The sequence below is a fragment of the Mizuhopecten yessoensis genome, unplaced genomic scaffold (assembly GCF_002113885.1).
Source record: "Mizuhopecten yessoensis strain PY_sf001 unplaced genomic scaffold, ASM211388v2 scaffold7725, whole genome shotgun sequence".
In the NCBI taxonomy this organism is placed as follows: Eukaryota; Metazoa; Mollusca; class Bivalvia; order Pectinida; family Pectinidae; genus Mizuhopecten; species Mizuhopecten yessoensis.
Window position 1 is genome coordinate 361,446 of NW_018407191.1, and position 21,473 is coordinate 382,918.

At 32.8% G+C, this 21,473-nt stretch overlaps 1 protein-coding gene across 5 annotated transcripts in view; it reads right to left on the reverse strand.

The window, feature by feature from the left end:
* The window catches only part of LOC110454214 (myosin-IIIa-like), a 46,401-nt gene that overhangs the window by 8,455 nt on the left and 16,473 nt on the right, over nucleotides 1-21,473 (reverse strand). For 4 of the 5 annotated variants that reach the window (XR_002463354.1, XM_021503606.1, XM_021503607.1 and 1 more), the window contains exons 10-28: nucleotides 21,216-21,316; nucleotides 20,298-20,384; nucleotides 19,482-19,547; nucleotides 19,033-19,149; nucleotides 17,911-18,022; nucleotides 17,095-17,168; nucleotides 16,491-16,544; nucleotides 14,986-15,105; nucleotides 14,418-14,503; nucleotides 12,981-13,076; nucleotides 11,515-11,606; nucleotides 10,543-10,707; nucleotides 8,934-9,067; nucleotides 8,233-8,420; nucleotides 7,575-7,664; nucleotides 6,620-6,737; nucleotides 5,960-6,007; nucleotides 4,718-4,786; nucleotides 3,941-3,979 (exon numbers count right to left, since the gene is read on the reverse strand). Coding sequence is in view for 4 of the 5 variants with exons in the window: in XM_021503606.1 (XP_021359281.1) it covers nucleotides 3,941-3,979; nucleotides 4,718-4,786; nucleotides 5,960-6,007; nucleotides 6,620-6,737; nucleotides 7,575-7,664; nucleotides 8,233-8,420; nucleotides 8,934-9,067; nucleotides 10,543-10,707; nucleotides 11,515-11,606; nucleotides 12,981-13,076; nucleotides 14,418-14,503; nucleotides 14,986-15,105; nucleotides 16,491-16,544; nucleotides 17,095-17,168; nucleotides 17,911-18,022; nucleotides 19,033-19,149; nucleotides 19,482-19,547; nucleotides 20,298-20,384; nucleotides 21,216-21,316 (1,856 nt within the window). In the remaining variant the exon portion in view is untranslated. The remainder of the gene's footprint in view (nucleotides 1-3,940; nucleotides 3,980-4,717; nucleotides 4,787-5,959; nucleotides 6,008-6,619; nucleotides 6,738-7,574; nucleotides 7,665-8,232; nucleotides 8,421-8,933; nucleotides 9,068-10,542; nucleotides 10,708-11,514; nucleotides 11,607-12,980; nucleotides 13,077-14,417; nucleotides 14,504-14,985; nucleotides 15,106-16,490; nucleotides 16,545-17,094; nucleotides 17,169-17,910; nucleotides 18,023-19,032; nucleotides 19,150-19,481; nucleotides 19,548-20,297; nucleotides 20,385-21,215; nucleotides 21,317-21,473) is intronic. The other variant, XM_021503608.1, reaches the window with a different exon arrangement.

Genomic DNA, 21,473 nt, shown 5'->3' on the forward strand with positions numbered 1-21,473 from the left:
TTGTACGTCTTCATCAATTTTTCACCAGACCCCTCCAAACCGTCAAAATATAAATAGTGGAATTTTTTTATTTTGTCGTATAAGAGAATCGAAAGCGCTTTTTGAAAGAAAAATACAACGCATAGGGGATTTTGCAAACTGTATGCTGGTTTGTAAACATATATTTGCCGAACTCCAAAGGAAACAAACACAATGTTACAGGTTCACACATCATCATTTGCATAAATATGCATTAAGTTAAACGCTTTATGATATTACGAGTTTACTTAAAATGAATATGTATTAAAGTTCATTGTAACATCAAGCCTGTTTCTATCTCTGTTAGTTACCCTCTTTATTTGTTATTACGATAAGATCTTGTTTAAATAAAAACATTCAAGCCATTCTGTTATCGTTGATTAAAAATGGATTTCGCTTTGAAACATTACTACACAGCAGATAACATTGTTACCAATGTTTGCCCAACTTTTGCTAAATTGTCTTTCTAATAACTAGAACTGCATGCAGACTAATAGAATCGTGTCTGAAGCGTGACGACCTGAAAAACAATTAAATTCTTAAACAGAGAACCTATTCAATAATATCAAGAAAAACAAACAACATATATTTCGATGAGAGGTAAATGTAAAATACAGGCATATTTGCTTTAGTTTAACACAATATCACTATTATTTTAGTTTTTTGAGGAATTCATGCGAAGATGAGCTATTAAAACATGTGGGAATGAGCCTGTGACATCAGTCATTCTAAAACTTCGTGCTTTGTGATAGTTTCGATACCAAAGTTCATAAATGGGGAAAACAAATTCTTATGTGAAATGAAGGTGAATGGTATGCGTATGAGTGTGCCTTCTTGCTTCCTTGTTATTACTACCTTGGTTCTCAGGACGTGCCATTATATGGATTTGACCTAGATTTACATTGCGGGAGTTGTCGATGAAAAAGAAGACGCTTATCCTTCTGGAACACCTGGCCGTATTCTCCTAGTTTTTCAAATGGTTACTAAACGGATATTTCATTTGTTCATATTTGGACCTGTTTTAATTGATTTTTAGTTCCTATATGGTTTTGAATCACTTTTCTGTTCTCATGTTGTTTTTACCTTTATTTTTAAAACACCACTTTCTCACTTCATTTAAAAGCATGCAAGTTCAAAACAATAGGCCAATCATAAGTGAGATAATTGGATTCAATATTTATCATCAGCTAGCATATTTTTAAAACATCAGTTTTTTTTTATTTGATCAATTTGTGCTTTCATTCAATTCAGGACGAAATGCACGACCAAAGAACAAAAAGAACAAATAAATGGATCAAGATATATTAAAAATTAAGAAATATATTCGTTGTTTTTTTCATATCAAAAGAGATTTAATTCAAAAGCAAGATAAGAAAACCACCTGAAAATGCAAAAACACAACATTCCATAAGCACATTAAACTGACTAAAAATATTAAACTGCACCGTCATACAGCAGGATTATTGGAAACGTCATTCTTTCACAAACATGGGTCATTTGAAATACAAAAACAAAACCAAAAACATACATTTAAACTTCAATACATTTTCCAAATCAGATCTTTTAAATATCTCCATGTTTTTACTAAAGTGTTTGCCTGGTTCCAAGAACTTTGACAGCACAAAGTTTATTCTGCTAAATAAATTGGTACATGTTTGTGTCAGAAGGATCTTTATCTTGAAAAAAACCCAAACATCAATGAAAACATGAAATCTTTCAGGACAAGCTATGGAAGAAAAGCGGTTTAGAGAGGGCAAAACAACTCTTCTAGGGCCTGAGGAGATCGGCTTCTTGGGAGGTTCCTGCTATGGAAATGTGAGTATAAGTATATAAAGACATACCCTTCTGATACACAGGCTAAGTATCCATGTACTTTTGCAAGGGTTTCTATAGGGACATTTTATTTGTTTATGTTTTGCCCTATTGTAATTGATTTTGAGTTTCTATCTATTTTTACCACTTTATGTTCAGTTGTTGTTTTTACGTTTTATTTTTGAAACACCACTTTCTCAATTCACTTTAAAGCATGCAAATTATAACATGAGATTCTATAAGGGTCATGGCGCCCACTATCGAAGGATCTGTATTAGATTTTCTGGTCAGTCACAAAATTCGATATGCGAAACTAAGGACAACCGGAAACCTTCATGCAAAATTTGAGGAAGATCCTCCATTACTTTCTGAGAAATAGGCCTAACAGCCAAAATTCAAAATGGCCGCCTGTCAATCATTTTCGTGGTCCGATCAATGTCAGAATTCAAAATGGCCGCCTGTCAATCATTTTCGTGGTCTGATCAATGTCAAAATTCAAAATGGTCGCCTGTCAATCATTTTCGTGGTCCGATCAATCTCAAAATTCAAAATGGTCGCCTGTCAATCATTTTCGTGGTCCGATCGATCTCAAAATTCAATATGTATAACTATAGGGACTATGGGGAACCTTCATGTGACATTAGAGACAGATCCCACTTATACTTCTTGAAAAATTGCACTAACAAACTTGAACTCTCAAAATCAAGATGGCCACCTGTTGGCTATCTTGGTTTTTCTGATCAGTCTCAAAATATGATATGCGTAATAAAGCACTATGGGGAAGGTTCATGTGAAATTGGAAAAAGATCCCAAAACACTTTCTGAGAAATATTACTATCAATCTTTAACTCTCAAAATTCAAGATGACACCTGTGGGCCTTCTAGCATGGTTTTCTGATCAATCCTAAAATTATATATGTGTAGCTAGGGACCATGGGGAACCTTCATATGAAATTTTAAAAAGATCTCCAGTACTTTCTGAGAAATAGCGCTCACATTCTTTTATTCACAAAATTCAATATGGCCACCTACCAACCATCTTGATTTTCTGATCAAGCTCAATTTTGATGTGTAACAAGGGACCAATGGAAACCTTTATATGAAATTTTTGAAAGCTAGTACTTTTTGAGAAAAGCACGAAAAAACTTTAACTCTGAAAATACGGACGGCCGCCAATCTGTGTGTTCCGATCAGTCTCAAAATTCGCTATGAATAACTTGAGACCATGGGAAACCTTCATGGAAAATTTGAGAATGGTCCCTCCATTACTTTCTTAGAAATAGCACTGTTTACAATCTTTAACTCTCAAAATTCAAGATGGCCACGTACTGGCCATCTTGGTTTTTTATCACTCACAAAATCGGATATGCAAAACAAAGGACCACTGGGAACGGCAGACAGAAAGACAGACGGACGAACGGACCACGGATGAAGGGTGGTTTGAATAGCGGTGGGATAAAAACAAGGGGAAGCAAGATATTGGTGAGATAATTCGATTCAATATTTATCATCATCTCACATGTTTTTAACTTAAAAATATCAGAGGTTGTGTAATTGGATCATTTTATGCTTAGCATTCAATTCATGACGAAATGTATGTCAAAAGAGCAAACAGTACAAAAAAAACAAAAAACACAAAAAATCAAAAAAAAAATATAAAAAAACAAATAACATATGGGATTTTGTATATCAAAGTTGTTAAAAAATAAGAAAAAAACCTGAAAATCTACACACACAACATTCCATAAGTACATTAAATTGACCACAAAATATTGGACTGCAGTGTCAGACAGCAGGATTATTAGGAATGTCATTCTGTCACAAACATGGGTCATTTTAAAAAAATAACAGATTCATTATGAATTCAACATATTCTCCTGACCATATCTTTTGAATATCTCCCTGTTTTCTTAAAGTTTTAACCAGGTTCCAAGAACTTTGACATCATAAATTGTATTCTGTTAAAGATATTAGCACATGTTTGTGTCAGAAGGATTAACATCTTAAAAAACATTCAAACATCAATGAAAACCTAAAATCTTGGAGGACATGCTACGATAAAAAAAGCGGTTTAGGAAGGGTTAAGTCTAGCAATACGACAAAGTCTTACTCTTCTAGGGCCTGAAGAGATCGGCCTCTTGGGTGGTTCCTGTCATGAAAATGTAGGCATAAGAATACAATGACAAACCTGTTTAGATTACGATAAGGTTTTTTTACATCCTTACTCATAGGATTCATAAGTATAGCAATACGTTTTATGAATGATCTTTTGGCGTCTCAAACCATCACTGTTTTTCTAGTAAGTACTGTTATACATTTCTGAACTACAGACAACAAACAACATTTATCGGCTGACGATAAACTTCGTTCTCATATGTTAAAAAAATCAGCTCTAACCTAATACTAATCTCATACTTTTCTACTTTCATACTTACATTGATAAAAGTAATGTGATACTTAAATGAAAACTATAAAATCTAAAAAATTCTGAAGAAAACAAAATTGTTTTTGGATAAAAAAGTGCACTTTTTATTCACCATTCAAATCAAAACCCTCTTGCCCTGCATTTCTTACAATTTTTTTTTTTCAATTTCTTCTTCTCTGTACATATCCATCTTAATCAACTGTTTAAGCTCAAGTTTGATAAACTCAACAAGAAGCTAGCTTTCAAGTGACATTTTAATTTCTAGTAATGAACATCAAATAAAAATTGAAAACTTTGGAATTTGTTGACTTATTTTTCCTTTCCTTTATCCCCTCATGTTTTAGTTTTCTTTTGGAAAACCTGTAACAACAAATTTAAAAACACAAAAGTTCCACTAAATACTTATCATAATTTTGATACAGAGTCGTACACAATATTGGCCCGATGTACTCGACGACTCACCTGCTGACTCTCAAGCTTAAAATAGTAGTTGTCGGCTATCAGTTCTTGGTAATCACAGTCCCCTTCCTCCTGTGTAAAAAAAGTTACAAAAATTCATATATCAGTATACGAACGTCTAGCTTAGCTCTGGTTAGTTCAGATATTTGCTTCTCCACAACAAGTGAAGATTCTTAGAATGGTGTTTACGTATTATGGAAACAATGAAATTTTAAGGATTCCTGTCTCATTGAAGGCAAAACAACAACAGAACTCCTTTGTAGTTTGACCTTAATACCGTACACTCCACCTAAATTTGGTTAGTATATAGTACTGTAGTCAAGGCTTGGTAAGAAGATACTGCTAATCAGGTTGTTTGTTAGTGAGGACGACAGTATTATGACCAGAGGACCATGGTTCAAATTGCCTGCCCTTATTGCATTTTGATTCTCAGAAAAATTTGCTGTTGAAATCCATTTTGTTTATTTCACCTTGATGGTTTTTTTTCATTCAAGTTTGGCAAGATATGAGTTTCTTTTCAGAAATAATTTCTTGAAACTGTCAAGCTGGAAAAAAAGTTTCAAACTCTATAAGTGGTACAGGGATATGTGGTATGCAGTGGTACAGGGATCCTTAAAAAGCAAACCCATTGAACTGTCTTAACCTGGACATGTTTGTAGGACATCTTAATCCCACAGACTCCAACAACAAGCTAACCAGAGGCGCCTTAAAGTGACATACCACTTATAAGGAGTTCATCTGAGAGAAGAAAACAAAGAGGTCCAAGGTGCTGCAATAAGGGGCATAAGATCATTTTTGGTCTCTTCTCCCCCNTCTGTAGGGAATATTATAAGTGTTACCTCTTAAAATTATGCACTTAGAAGCAGATTCATTTTTTAACCTAAACCTTATTATTTTATACCAAGTACCACAGTATCTGAATGACTGTAATACATACAAACAATGTCCTTATTCTCTCATAGTGGCTACTATGGTAGCCAGGCTTATTATCAAGCTTCTCCCCAAAATGTTAGTCATTAACGTAACATTCACATTCAGGGATGATTCAGTCTTATGCTTAATCCATTATTCAATTTCTTAAGATTTTGACCTTATTTTCAACTTCAGAAAACGAGTATCATAAAACTCATAATGAGAGTAGTTACGTTGTCCTTTTTGTTATGTTAAAAAGTCCTTTTCTATTTACTGTACTAACATACCAAACATTAATATAAAAATAGAAATACGTTACTATCGTAACCTTACCTGTCCACAAGGATTAGACAAAAATCCATCCCAATTAGAGAGATGATTCTGAAAAAAAAGGAACAATTATTGTTAATTAAAGATATTTGAATATTGTCATATATAAAGTATTCCTTTTGCATAGAAAAATATGATTCTAAACATTATGTTAGATAAATAATGCCACTGTTTGTCGAGAAAGGCTTGAGCCTTACAAAGGGGTTTGCTGTAGTAGCATTATGAAACCACTACATATTTTACTGTTGAGTAGTTGTGAATACCACTACATATTTCACTATTGAGTAGTTGTGAATACCACTACATATTTTACTATTGAGTAGTTGTGAATAACACTACATATTTTACTATTGAGTAGTTGTGAATACCACTACATATTTCACTATTGAGTAGTTGTGAATACCACTACATATTTTACTGTTGAGTAATTTTGAATACCACTACATATTTTACTATTGAGTAGTTGTGAATAACACTACATATTTTACTATTGAGTAGTTGTGAATAACACTACATATTTTACTATTGAGTAGTTGTGAATACCACTTCATATTTTACTATTGAGTAGTTGTGAATACCACTATATACTTTACTGTGATGTAGTTGTGAATACCACTACATATTTTACTGTGATGATAAATACCACTAAATGTTTTTTCTTACCGTGCTGTAGTAGTCGGCCAGATCCTTCAGTGTTCGATGCACCTTTTTCTCGCCCACAACCACAAACTTTTTATTGGGTAGTTGATCAATCATGTAATGTCTTACTCTACCCTCACCCCTGAAAACCAGGTATAAATTATCACTGTAGGGTACAGGTAACAATTAATGACATAAGTCATTAATTAAAGAAATGGGTAACAAAGTGAATTAATTAATAAGAGGTGCTATAATAAGGCAATTCATTATAAAAATATCATAATTCAAGGGGTTTTGTCTTTAGACATGATTCCAAGAGAATTATGATAAATGACATTTTAAATTATTGATAGTATTAAGAAAACATTTAATGGGATCATTAATGAAAGAGAGCGTTTGTTAATTAACCGATTGTTAATTAAGTTAGTAGTTAATAATAGTAAGCAGTTTGTTTGAAAACCAGACTATAAAAAAACCCCAATATAATTCAAATGATTATCTAAGTTTTGAAGTATCTGAATTTAGGTATAACCCTAATACAAATTTACAGATCTTTAACTAAATCCTGAATACGGTACAGATGTAGAAATCTTGGTTACTATACATTTTCACCTATAGCATATTTTAAAAATTTATAAATTAATTGAACTTGTGTAATCTATTCTTAATGCAAACAAAATATGGTTTCAACAGTTTGCAATTAAGTCAGTTTGAACTGCAAATGGAGATAAAAATAGAATTATAGTCAATAGGGCTGAAAATTACATTTTTTGTAATCTTCTCGGAGAAAAATTGTAAATTGAAAGTTTGCATTTCACTTATATTAAACAAAAAGAAGGCTGATTTTTTTTCCGTCTTCGTGTATATTTTACTTTTGTTTCGAAAATTTTACAAAATAGGTAGAATATATATAAAGAAATGCTTTTGAAACCTGTATTAAGATTTTATAAAAATTAAATACAAATAAAACAAGATTTACCTGAATGATAAGCTGTACCCAAATCGGCTTTCACTGACTCGTATTAGGAAACAGCCAATCGGTTTGGAGCCCAGAAGGATCTCAGAGGTTCTGGAAGGTAAAAGACAGGATTGATGAAAAATGGTCAGAGATGCAGATTGTGAATACACTACATGTAATTACACTGTGTCCACTGTGATTGACATGGAGCTAAATGCTAAGTCTATGCAGGATAAAGCAAGGTAATCTCCCAACTTCAAAAGTCAAATATGATGAGGGGGGTCCGCAATGAAATAAAATACTGTATTCAACGTATAAATTGCTAGGGTGCTCGGCATTTCAGGAAAATTTAGAATAACTGCAAAACTAAGCTTTCAAAATTCTTAAGAAACAGCCATAAAAGATATTCTTTTTTCAGTAATTTTGCAAATTGTAGTAAGATGGGAAATTTCAACCCGAAAAAAAAAGATAGGGGGCACATATTGCATACTCAAGGATAAGTACAGCCATCGATCACAATTATCTTTCATAAGCATGTTTATTAAAAGTGTGCTGGAATCCTTTCAACAAGGAATAGCATATCTTATGTCCCTGACCTTTTGACCTTGAGTCATATTCAACTTGACATACTGATGCACAATGACCTTGACCTCTTAGTTTTGATTCTGATTTGACCTACCTCCGACTGATGACTCCATGGAACCACTCGGCGATGAAGCTGCTGACTGCTGGGTCGTAAACCTGCTGGGCTTGTGTCTCCTTGAACCATTTCACGGTTGCCTGACGTGTTCCTGGTGTACCAAATTGGGTGGACGATACAGGTTTGAACTCATCGTCAGAAAACTGATCGGAATCGGAATCGTCCGCCTGCAGAGGAAAAAGAAAAACAGAGGATAATGGTGAAGGAGGCCTTTCAATTATATACAGCAATCTAAATTATGGAAATTAAAATAAAATTATAAAAATACTGATATGCTATATAATTTGAGCCAGTAAATCAAGGAAATATTCTTTAAACAAGAATATGAAGCAAAAAACTGAAAAGCCTTGCGGGAAAAAGTCAATCAATGGGACAAAGGACTTAAAAGAAATTGTATTGCTTTCAGTTAGCATATATATGTGCATGTATGAAACTGAGAATTTCATTTCTTATATGAAGGGAAACGAATGATAGAATCTTTTTATCATATGATACAAAGTAAACTTGCAATTGTGATCTGAAACGAATATTTTGCACTTGGCCACCTCTGAAACGATGAAAATGGCGTCCGCTTCACAATGATGTGACGTCACATTGATTGTTCCTATTCGATTGCAACGTCATTTCCGGAGTGATATTACACACGTTCCATAAACAAAATAAATCTCAGTCTTACATACCTGTGTGCCGAATTCACGAGAAGTGGGAGCAACAGGGTCCATGTACTTGTTCCCCGAGCTTCGAGGAGTAAGCACACCATAAAAAGAAGGAACAGGAGGGGGAGGTAACTCATTCTCTCCTCCTGTAAAATAAGCTGGGGAAAAAAATCAGAATCATTTTACAACTTATGATATGAAGATATAAGAATTTGACAATTATTTAAAAAAGAACTTCTCACAAAGTCATATTCTTGTGATTGGTTATCAAACAAATAAATAATAATGAGTTAAATCCATGAAAAACAGTCAACACAGTAAAACCTTTTTATTACTGCCACCATTTGTCCAGAAAAAAAAATGTCGTTTTAAAGGGGTTTGGCAATTAATTGAGGGAAATGTATAAAAGAATTTGTAAGAAAACAAGAAAAAGGGACATTGAAATAGGTCAGCAGTAAAGAGCAGTCTAATGAAATCAGTGGCATTATATGGAGGTTTTAAAGTACACATCATTGAAATAGATATCTAAAAGATATCTGAATATGGCATTAAGGTAATAAGATTGTGTCGCCATTTCTCAGTAGAATTTATTCAAATTTTGTAGTTATATTGCTTTGAAGTAAAAAAAAAAATCTGCCACAAAAAAAAATATAGGTTGTCAGAATTTGAAGGATTTTAAATGGATTTTATGTAAAAAGGATTGAATTTTGAAAAAAAAATTGAAACACATATTTATTTTGCAAAATAATTTCAATAAAAATGATACTAACATAGATTAGTATTGCATTAATGTATACCAATTTCATAAATGCTGAAATTGTATAAAATTAATCATCTATAAACGATTAAAAATTGACATTTCATAATAAAACCATATGCACATAGTAATTGCATGCAAGAGTTATCGTTCTTGAAAAACTTCACAGTAGTGAAATAGATAGCCGGTTTCCTGAAGTACAGAAAAATGGACACATGTGACTCATTGATTAAAAAACAACTGAATTAATACCTGGATTGCTTTGCAATACTTTAATATTGAAAGAACACACCGTTCTGTCAATAATAAGCATACAATATTCATCAGTTTAATATTAAACATTAGAATATGTGGAAATTGTGATACTGTCTCTCTACATTGGATTTTCAACTAGGAATGTACTTCCTATTTCCATTTAGCAATACACTCCTATGACCTTAAGGTACTCTTCAAGAATTAATATGCAAATTTATCTCATGGAAATAAACTTCATACATACAGAATCTCCATTCATTAACCTGAATTTGGATTTACATCACTTTCATTTAAAAAATTATCTTGGAAGAAAAATGTGTCCTCTTTATTGAATTTCGGGTAAGCTTATAAATTTGTGATGAATTTTATACCAAATTAAACAAAATTGAAGTGAAAGTCATAAATGAAATTTTATGTATAGGAAATTCAAAATTTCTGTATTTCATATAAGATTGCAAAATCATACAAATATTAATCAAAGTTTTCTAGATTCAGCATAAAAATAATTAGTAGGCTTGAATATTTTAGCTGGAGGATTTTCACGTGAACAATTTACTGCTTTAATTGGAAAGTTTTTCTTGTGAAAATTATCATCAAAATTAGTGGATACAATGTACATACAAGCAGGGATTGATTCGTCGTGGACCCGGGCACTGTGTTGGTGGTTGCTGAATTCTATAGACAGGTTGTTTATCTGAGCGAGGAAATTGTGCAAACGCTGTGCTTGCTTCTGTGCCTCCTGCTTCTTTACTTTGACATATTGTCGGGCCAGGAAACCTCTCACAACTACAATAGGTGTAAAACATACCTCTAAATCAGTTTAAACATGTCTCTTAATCAGTTTAAACATATCTCTAAATCAGTTTAAATATATCTCTTAATCAGTTTAACATATCTCTAAATTAGTTTAAACATATCTCTAAAACAGTTTAAACATATCTCTAAATCAGTTTAAACATATCTCTAAAACAGTTTAACATATCTTTAAATCAGTTTAAACATATCTCTAAATCATGAACCTGAGCTCTCTGAATTAACTACAACAAATGTATTAACCATACCTCCAAATCAGAAAAAAAATGAGCTCTCCTAATCAACAACAAATGCATAACATCTATTTTATGTGACAGAATTTAGACAAGTCTAATTTGCAATACGGCCCTGCATGTAGTGATGCATTTTTTTTGTAGAACATGTTAAGAAAATTAACATCTCAAAAAAATTCTATAAGTCGATAACTTGAGTTCTCTCAATAAACCACAACAGATGTAAAACATATCTCTAAATCTGAAACCTGAGCTCTAGATTTCAATTAACAACAGATCTGAAACATACCTGTTATCTCTAAATCAGAAAACTGTGCTCTCTTAATTAATTACAGCAGACGCAAAACATATCTCTAAGTCTGAAACCTACATGAGCTCTCTAAATTAACTTACAACAGACTTTCAAAATGCTTCTATATCACTGATTTATCTCACAATGACAACAGATGTAAAACAGACCATTCATGATCAATTAACATCAACCTCTCTCTACTACAACAACGTGTTATCCTGTTAGTATATTGTTATATAAAACTTGTAATGTTACCTCTCTGAAGATGAATAGCAGACTTCCCCATAACCTTGAAGATTTCAGACAACTGTTCAAGGTGATAGTACTTCATAAAAACTCTGGTTTTCCTAAGAAGAAATATTACAGAATTTGTTAATGGTATAACAGAATCAGTAAACGGTATAACAGAATATGTTAATGGTAAAACAGAATATGTAAATGGTAAAACAGAATATGTAAATGGTATAACAGAATATGTTAATAGTATACCAGAATATGTAAATGGTATAACAGAATATGTTAATGGTATAACGGAATATGTTAATAAATCATCGGGTGTAGAGCCAACGCCGTACTTCTGATCTAGGTTCTGTAGGTTCCATTATCCCTTGCTTGAATACCCAGGGGTATGCAGGGCGATTGAGGAACGGGAAACTAAAGGCAATATTCAATCGCAACAAGCTCAGGAAAGGTTGGTTTCTTTATTGTATGTCTACCGGGTTCGCCCTGAAACTTGAAAGGACCCACATGTTCGGGCGAAACCGGTAGACATACAATAAAGAAACCAACCTATCCTGAGCTTGTTGCGATTGAATATTGCCTTTGGAATATGTTAATGGTATAACAGAATTTGTTAATGGTATAACCGATTATGTTAATGGTATAACAGAATCAGTGAATGGTATAACAGAATATGTTAATGGTATAACAGAATTTGTTAATGGTATGACAGATTATGTTAATGGTATAACAGAATCAGTTAATGGTATAACAGAATATGTTAATGGTATAATAGAATTTGTTAATGGTATTAAGATTTCTTGGTGTAGTGGTATTTTTTTTTTTTATTGGAAATGCATTTTCTAGTTACAAAACTATACGATTCTAAAGAAGAGTTCAATCACCCTATTTGGACCATATATATGCCTTGCACCGGTTTAACACTCACTGCTTTCAAATATTTCACATGAACACATTTAAAACACAATGAAATTAAGCCTCTTTCATGGGCACAAATACTGATACTTTATTTGGAAAAGAGCAGGCTTATCAAAGCATTGGCCACATATACATGAGTTCCAAGTTCCAAATGAGAATGAGGCTTTGAATAGTTACAACACATGAAAAATATTTCTTTCACTCAGTTTTAAGATAGAAGATGTTTTTTAAAAATTGCCAAAAACTTTCATACATGTGTATCTTCTACTGTACTGTATGAACAAACTCGTTGTAAATTTTGCTAATACATGTAACAAATCATACATGTCCCATTACTGCAAGACATTATCCCATATAAAGACAAACTCTACCAGACATCAGAATTAAACAAAAACAACTTTATGTTCCCTGAGGTGATGTATATATGTAAAATGTTACTTTCAAATATGAAATTGTATGTACAGATTTAATCATTATCTCTTTTTAATCCTCTATAAAAAAAACATGAATAAGATTGTATAAATAAGTCTATAAAAACAATGAAAATATGAAGACAAACTCACCCGACTTGCCACCCGGTGATTTTACTGGCCTTGAGAATCTGCACACAGTTTTGTTTGTTACCCTCCAGACTCGGTTTACACAGGATAATCTTGTATCTAGGGATTGAATAGTAAAGTAAATGTGGTTTGGTTTGTTTGGATTTATTTATAGCGCTTTGCAACCTATTAACAGATATGTCCATTTAAGGATGAGTCAGGTTTCCATGGTGGGAGAAACTGGAGTACCCGGAGAAGAACCACTGACATGCGACCCATACCTGGCGACTGCCCCATGTAGGCCTTGAACCCGCGACCCAGTGGGGGAGCGCTAGTGATCAGCGATCGCCTTTACAACTCAGCCACCGCAGCCCACAGTAAATGTGTAAAGAACATGTAAATAAGAAAACTTATAGAAATACATTTTTTTCCACTGTTTTTTTGTTGTCATGTTTCACAGTCTATAACAGAACAGAACATTGTCACAGCACATTGGGAAATATGCCTGTACCTTGACCTTGACCTTGCTAAGAGTCCCTCATTGTGAAAAAACATTGGAAAACATACACCTAGATAAGAGTCCCCTCATTGTGAAAAAACATTGGAAAACATTCACCTAGATAAGAGTCCCTAATTGTGAAAAAACATTGGGAAACAAAATTGTGCCCTAAATGTGACTTTGAGTAGAGGTCAGAGGTCAGACATGAAACTGTACATTGGAACACATCTTTGACCTTGACCTGAAGTCATAAATGTGGCAACACACTGTAAAGCAAGAATACAACCTTGACCTTGAACTGTAGTCTTAAAGGGGTAACACAGTGGAAAATATTTCTGTAGCCTTGACCTTGAGCTCAGATTTTCAAAGCGTCACATTGGCTTGTGTAATAATTATATTTGCATGTGTTATCAAAATATTTTTTCTGTGATTAAAAAGTTAATATCTCAACACAAATTAACCATAACAAAAACATACAACTTTTCTAAACCTGTATCAGTTAAAATGACCTTTTAGTGAAAGTCAGGAAAGAGGCATGACATTAATGTTATGATGTAATACACATCAAAACACTGCTTCTCAAATATTTCTAACAATTCATAAATTATGTCAAGTACAAGACATTTGAAATCTAGGTAACCTCACTTTGAAAAACCAAAAATTAAAAAAAAAGATATCAGAAAATTAAAAAAAGTTTTGTGTACACAAAAATGATGGTAGACCTCCTCAGTATTAGATTACTAGAGGTATGTGAAAGGAATAAGATTCATCAGTTTGGTATGAAAAATAAAGGCTAAATTTGTTTTGAACACAAACAATGGTTGGTCGAACTAAGTTTGTTTTGTGTTCAAAACAAACTTAGCCTTTACTAGAGTACAGAATTAAAAAACAAAAAACTGAATTCTAAACATTTCAATCCGTATCAATTTATGCCATTTCAATCCGTATCAATTTATGCTCACTTTTCCACAAATTCCGGGAAGGATGGACGGACTGCGAACCCCTCTCTTCTAATCTTGATTGTCTCCAGCATTCCAGTGTATAACAACTGAAGCAAAAAATACATTGAGAAGTGGTGGTCATTCCTGAGGATATAGAACAACTGCCTGATGGTGACAGATACGAACAACAAACAACATGTCATGAAAATATTGCAGGTTACAAGTTTTTACAATGATTCCATTAGGAAATTCTCTTTTACATTTGACCTCTAACTGTGACCTTGACCATGGGTAACCTTGAGGTATAGATATATCATATTTGGTCTGTGATAACAAAAAAGTGGGTTAAAACGGTAAAATACTGCAATACAGTGTTAAAATCTCCAATGTACTCAATATGCACATAAATATCTTGTACCTTAAATTAACCTTATTTACAAATCCTAAAAAAATAACACAAGAGAATTTGATACGGATGTTACTTTGCCAGATGGACAAATGGTTGAATATCTTAACCCCCATTTCATAATATGCAGATGAGCACATTTTTATTATCTAAATAAAATTTTATTGAAATTTTTAAGATTACCTGATCTCTGATGTACGTTTCGTCAAACTTGCCGGGAACCTTGACATGGTTTGGCTTCAAGCATCGCACAAACACGGGCGAGGAAGACATCATTCTCTCCATGAGTATTTGTAAGGAGTTCTGAAAGGACACGGGCTGGTGATGATACTTCTTTACAACTAATTATATTACAGTCAAACTTTGATGGTTCCAATTTAGCGGGACAATCAGAAAACTTTGAACCATCAAGACTTCAACTCATAAATGTTGAACTTCGAACACCTTTGAGATTTTATATATTAACTGCATGAGAGTAAAGGTGATTGTTAGGTGACTGCATGAACACAGGGCAAGAATTTTAGTTTGAAATCTATACATACTGGATTTAATGTAATTAAATTAGAAAAGTATGTTTCATGTAGGTACATTGTATAGTATAGTTTCACTGTTTTAATTAGGTGTTAAAATGACCTTGGCACATTTAAATTTTCTCATAAAGGTAATACTATTACTTAAACTTCGATCTGTCATTTGTAATTTTCTTTTCAAATATCGGTGGTGTAGGGAAATTTCAAATTAAATGTATCAACCAATTTCTGTTATAAACATCAAATTGAATAATTGGGGCTTTCTTTCTTGGTGAAGATTTTTTCCTATGTGCATGCGTAGATGCCCTACCCTAGCAACAAAATTGCGTTGCTATGCAGAAATAGCCAAAAAATGGTGTTTTTGGACAGTTAGCATACAGAAATGAAAGCCTCCACATGTGACAAACAAAAAATCCTTTCTATAAATGAACACTGGTATGACAAGGTTTAATCATGTCAAATATTTGTTTATTTGTTGCATGCGGAGCTAGGCTTTCAGAAACTGAAGAGTGTTTAGTTAATTTCCTTCAAAATGGCCAATTTTCAACCAAATAGCGCACTACAGATGATATTCACTCATTTAATTACCAAAAATGTGGGTTTATGTCTCTTTTTGTAATGCCATATCTCCTAAACCAGTTGTCGAATGAATTTGGAATTTCATATTTGCGTACGTCATTTATTCCATATTACGAACATAACAATTAATTCTAAATCCCTGATGAGGCCAGAAATAATGACCCCTAACGCCCCTGGTCCTTTGAATTTTCAAAGTTTGATTTATGAAAATTTGACAATACCGTCTTACATGTAATGCAAATTCAAAATCAAACTTACAACATTTTAATTTTTCCCGTTATGTCCTTAAACCATGCTGCCAAATGAATAAATATCTGTCTAATTTACAATTTCTTCACATCACATTTACAGCAAAATTAACAGTAAGTGCCAAATAAATTAACTCATAAGCATGATTATTAAAGCTGGTAAAAATTTACAACGAGAAAATTATTAGTATTAAAGTACATGATATTGTGTATTACATGTGTTAGTAATTTAAGAAACGCCCACTTAAAAAGAAAAGAAAAAAATCAAATTGTAAATTTTAAGAAAGCGAAGATTGACCTTGACATGTGTCTGTAATTTTGCTCTACTGACCTTGAACTGACCTCCAACAGTGATTTTTCTTTTGCGTCCGTACATTGATGGTTTCTATAGTAACAAGAAAGAATTATTAGCTAATAAGTGAAATATTATACAACTGAAATCAGTAAATTCCAAATCTGATAATCCCTCAAAGACCTGTACCTATATGTGAGGAATCACAAAATTCCTTTGAATTGAGAATGAAAGTCTGAACAATTTTTAAAATCAGGCTTTAATGGCTATATTTCCTAAAACGTTTGTCAAAACAGTAAATTATTTTCACATTTATAAAAAAATAAGCTCTTAATTGCCTTTAAACTGTGAAATTCAAGAATATTTAAATTTAACATATATTCTTAAAGTAAGAGTACCTGTGACACTGGGGCCTGATTCTTATTTCAAGAATTCTTTTTTTAATGATCTCAAATTCCTTTTTAAAAAAAAATAAAAATAGTGATTGGTTCATAAATAAAACTTAAAATATTTAAAAATATACTGCAATATCAGCAGCTGATATTGAAAAATTGTATCGATAAAAACAATACATCTTTATTTTAGGAAATTTGCGATACATCAAAAGTTAAAAGTGCAAGAATGAATATAATAAAAAGTTCACCTTGCTTCTGCGTGTCCGTCTGCTTGTAGACTTTCTGCATTGAAGAGCTAAACTTCCTGTTCTGGTCACCTGACCTGAAACAAATTAGCTGTCAATCAAATACCTTGACATCAACATTTAGATAACTGAAATGCTTGCACTATTAATTGCAAGTTCAGGATTCTCGACCTAATTTGTTAGCTGCAGGAATAGTAGCTCAAGGTCCGATGAAATATGAAAAAAACATTGATCTGACCTTGATCAATTGAGCTACATACATTTACAGTAGCTAATAAATTTGTATTAGCATACTGTATAGTATTTGATTAATTAGTCAAGTATTAGTTAATCAAACAACATGGTGTCTTATTCTTCCACAAGATAAGAGATTACATGGGTCAATGACACTGCTTAAACTTGGATATTTGTGATATATTTAAAAGAAAATATTAGATGAAAAACACTAGGGAAAAAGTGTGTCATCTGATATTGCAATTTGAAGATGTTGTATTAGGGTGTTAAATACTATGTATTACTAACAATAAAACCCATAAAGATATACATACATCATTAAGATATATGCATTGTATTACATAGACATATTTTCCTCAAAGCTTAAGTCATTGCCATAATAAATAGTTCCATTAGCAGAGTTACAGTTTACAGCAGTGGTATGGCAGTATCCTTAAGTAACGAAGAAAATTAATTCTCTGAAAATGATGTCCAGTACAGAATAAAAGAACATATAAGTAACCCCAACATTTTTCACCTGAACAGGTAAGACATTCTATGCATATCTCACACCCACAGGTAAAAATGTGGATATATATTTCTCACCTCTGAACATGAGCTTGACAAGGTCGTCTGTACTGCCCTGTAACATCTCCATGACGCCCGGAGGAAGGGTGTCTCGATTCTTTTCCAGCCAGGACGAAGAGTCATAGGTCACCTGTAGGACAAGGTTTATATCAAATATGTATTTTACGATGGAAGCTGCGGTTCAAAATCGGCATAAAAAACTGTTTAAAAGTCGCTTTTGTATAATATACATATACCATTACACTTTTGTTTTCTAATGTATGGTATAAAGTCAGTGTAATGTGATAAACAGAATCTTAAACTCTTGTAATTTAATATTGTATAAATTCAGTGTTAAATAAGATGAATAGAATCTTATGCTCTCGTACATCTATGATGAAACGTGACTTCAAGGACACCTGACCTTAGGGACATACTGCAATATCTTACATCATTTTAAGGCTCAAAAACTCTATTGTCTGAGATTCTATATGTAATAGGCCCTAACTAATACCTAATTAAGACACTGTCCTTTCTAACCAGAATAATTCTTTCCTTACTGATGCTATTCAAGTCAAATTAATGAATTAATTAAACACACTATCATATCCGACTAATTGATCCTGTTGCCTTTGATGTCATTAAAGTCTGGTTTACACAGACAAACTGTCGTATTTGACCAAACCGATCCAGTCTCCACTGAAGACACTTAAGGATCCCTGTCCCATTGCCCTGTGGTTTTTCGTATGAACAGTTATCTCCCCTTAATTTTGTTCTGAAAATAACTGTACCACAGTTGAACAAGGACACTTCCATTGACCAGGTATAGCTCAGTCATGTAGTTAGAGCGGTAGCAAAATAAGTTGAGGTCCAGGTTTCGAATCCTGATCTAGCCAGGTTTTGCAATCAGAATAATATAGATGATTATTTTTTGTTTTATTTAATTTCTATCATTTTTCAGGAAAGCTCCGCTAGACAAATTTTTCTTTTCAGAATGATTTATCAAAGCTATGGTCATGCCGTTAAAATGTAAGTTTCTAATCCATATATATAGTTTCTGTTTTATGGCAGTGGTACATTGATTAATACACCTGGGTGTTGAATTTCATTTCGAGGACCACTGTTGCTTAATCTTGACATGCCTGTTAGTTACAACCCTACCTTGCCAGCATAATGATGGATTGTGAATTTTCCTGATGTACTCTGCTGTGACTTTGTATAGTAACCGTTGCCATGGAAATGAATATCCAGTTTGTCAACAAAGGACCTATCTGATCCCTAAAAACAAAATTAATAAGAAAGGACTCCAATAAGTACATAATAGGTTGAATTAAGTGATGCTTCTGGAATTTTTTATAGTCATTGTTTAATAAAAAAAATAAGTGTTTCATACTTCAGCAACTATGGTATTAAAATGGAATTTAAAATTATTTATCAACTGATTTTTTTTCTCTTTCAGCAATCAATATCTTGATATTAATATTGAAGGCATTTTTTTTTAATATTCATTCAAAATATTGTAATTTATAGTTATGAAAATCCAATGTCTGAATGTTCCCTGATTATAATTTGGAGTATTCAAACAAGAAAAAGAACATTTCTTTTCTTACCTTTGGGAAGTTGGTCTCTTCATCCAGCAGTGATAGGATTCCAATGGGTTTGTTCAGGAACAAATTCTAGAGAAAACAAAATCTTAACATTTTACACTCATAGGTCTTCTATATATCAACCTGAGATTGAAATATAACTTAAATTAGATAATGGAATAAGCAAAAGTCACAGAACTAGGAATCATATTATCCATTGACTTAGAAACTAGAAAAAAGGGTTGTCAAACTGAAGGATTTTTGTAACCGGTTACTCAAAAAATCTTGTCCGAGCAACCTGAGTTAATCTGTCAATTCGGAAATCAAATCAAATGATCAAAAAACAGCAAATACATCCTTTGTTTAGCAAATGTTCTACTGAAAACATATTTTTACTTGATAAATATCAATTCTCATTCTTCAGATAATAAGCAAGCACAGTTTGAACCTCGCAAAATTGTCTTTTCACAACTTTGTATTCGAGCATACTTTTAAAATCTGTCTTGGCTTTTTATGGTGTGGTCAGGATCTTGTTGTCAAATCTTTACTTTTGAGTATGAAAACAATATCCGCTGAACACTAGTCTGAATATCATTTTTTAATTACCAAAAATCCTATTTCGGTCCCATCAATAGATAATTTGTAAGTCTAAGCCAGGTAAACATGGGGTTTCCCATGGGGTGAATGAATATCAGACTATCTGGTTATTGAATTTTGGTAATGTGTTCACGGTCTTCCGACCTAATAACCAGTTAATCGGTTAAACCAGCTAACCGTTGACAACGTTCTAAAAATATCATGACATATGGTAAATTTCTGTTGTACGTAGTTAGAACATACCAGGAGAGGTTGATTATCCACGAATTTGATCTCCGTCCAGTCGATACCCTCCTTTGTATACTCATCCTGCTCCAGTTTGAACACATGCTGTAAGATAATAAATACATGATATAAAATACTAAATACATGCTGTAAGATAACAAATGCATGCTGTAAGATAATAAATACATGCTGAAAGATAATAGATACATGCTGTAAGATAATGAATACATGCTGTAAGATCATGAATACATGCTGTAAGATAATAAACACATGCTGTAAGATAACAAATACATGCTGTAAGCTGTATTCTGCCTGATTGTGAGTACAATTAGTAATGTTGAAATTATTTATCATACATTGATTTTACATCAATTATAAAACAATTTTAATTTGTCAGCTTATATTATTCTTTCTTGTTGGCTCAGAGGGTAGAGTGCATGAGGTTTTTAAATCTGGTTGTGCAGGATGCTGGGAAAGAATAGCCTTCCTGCAACTATGTGCTCATATGTCATAATAAGAGGAGACTAATGTGGGTCGCTGTGCAGGATCAAAGTTTTTTTCCTGCCTCCTATGAATTAAGGGGTCTTGGAAGAAACTAAAATTGGTCTGCTGCCTCGTTCCATTTTACCAGTAACCATCCATAGGTCTTCTTCTCTCACTTCTCAAATCTTTCCTTTAGGCAGTGTCTCCCTAGGCACCCATCTTTAAACTTTTCTAATATAATCTCAAACCAAAGGATCCCGAGATAACCCAGGTGGTCTGGTAGGTGACCCCTGATAACTTTTCACGATCAGATAATAAAACCCAGGCTGTGAATATTAGTTACAGACGATAACACCAACCACCGTTGTCTACCTGAACACCTTAGTGTTAAGTTATAGCTGTGAAAATTCTAGAACTTTTAGATAGCTACAGGTAGTTTTTTTCTGCTAATACCTGATTGAAGAAAAACTGCAGCTGTTCGTTCGCCAGATTGATGCATGCTTGTTCAAAGCTGTTCTTCTCAAAATGTTCAAAACCAAAGATGTCCAGAATACCTAGACAATAGAAAATACAACTCCAAATAAAACAATATCCAACATTATATATAAGTTGTCCCAACCTTTATTAGTCTGAGTAAAGAAACACCTTTCTTCAAAATTCTTCTTTGACTTTTTTTTTTTCTTCAATTTTTTTATTTTTGATAACAGCCAT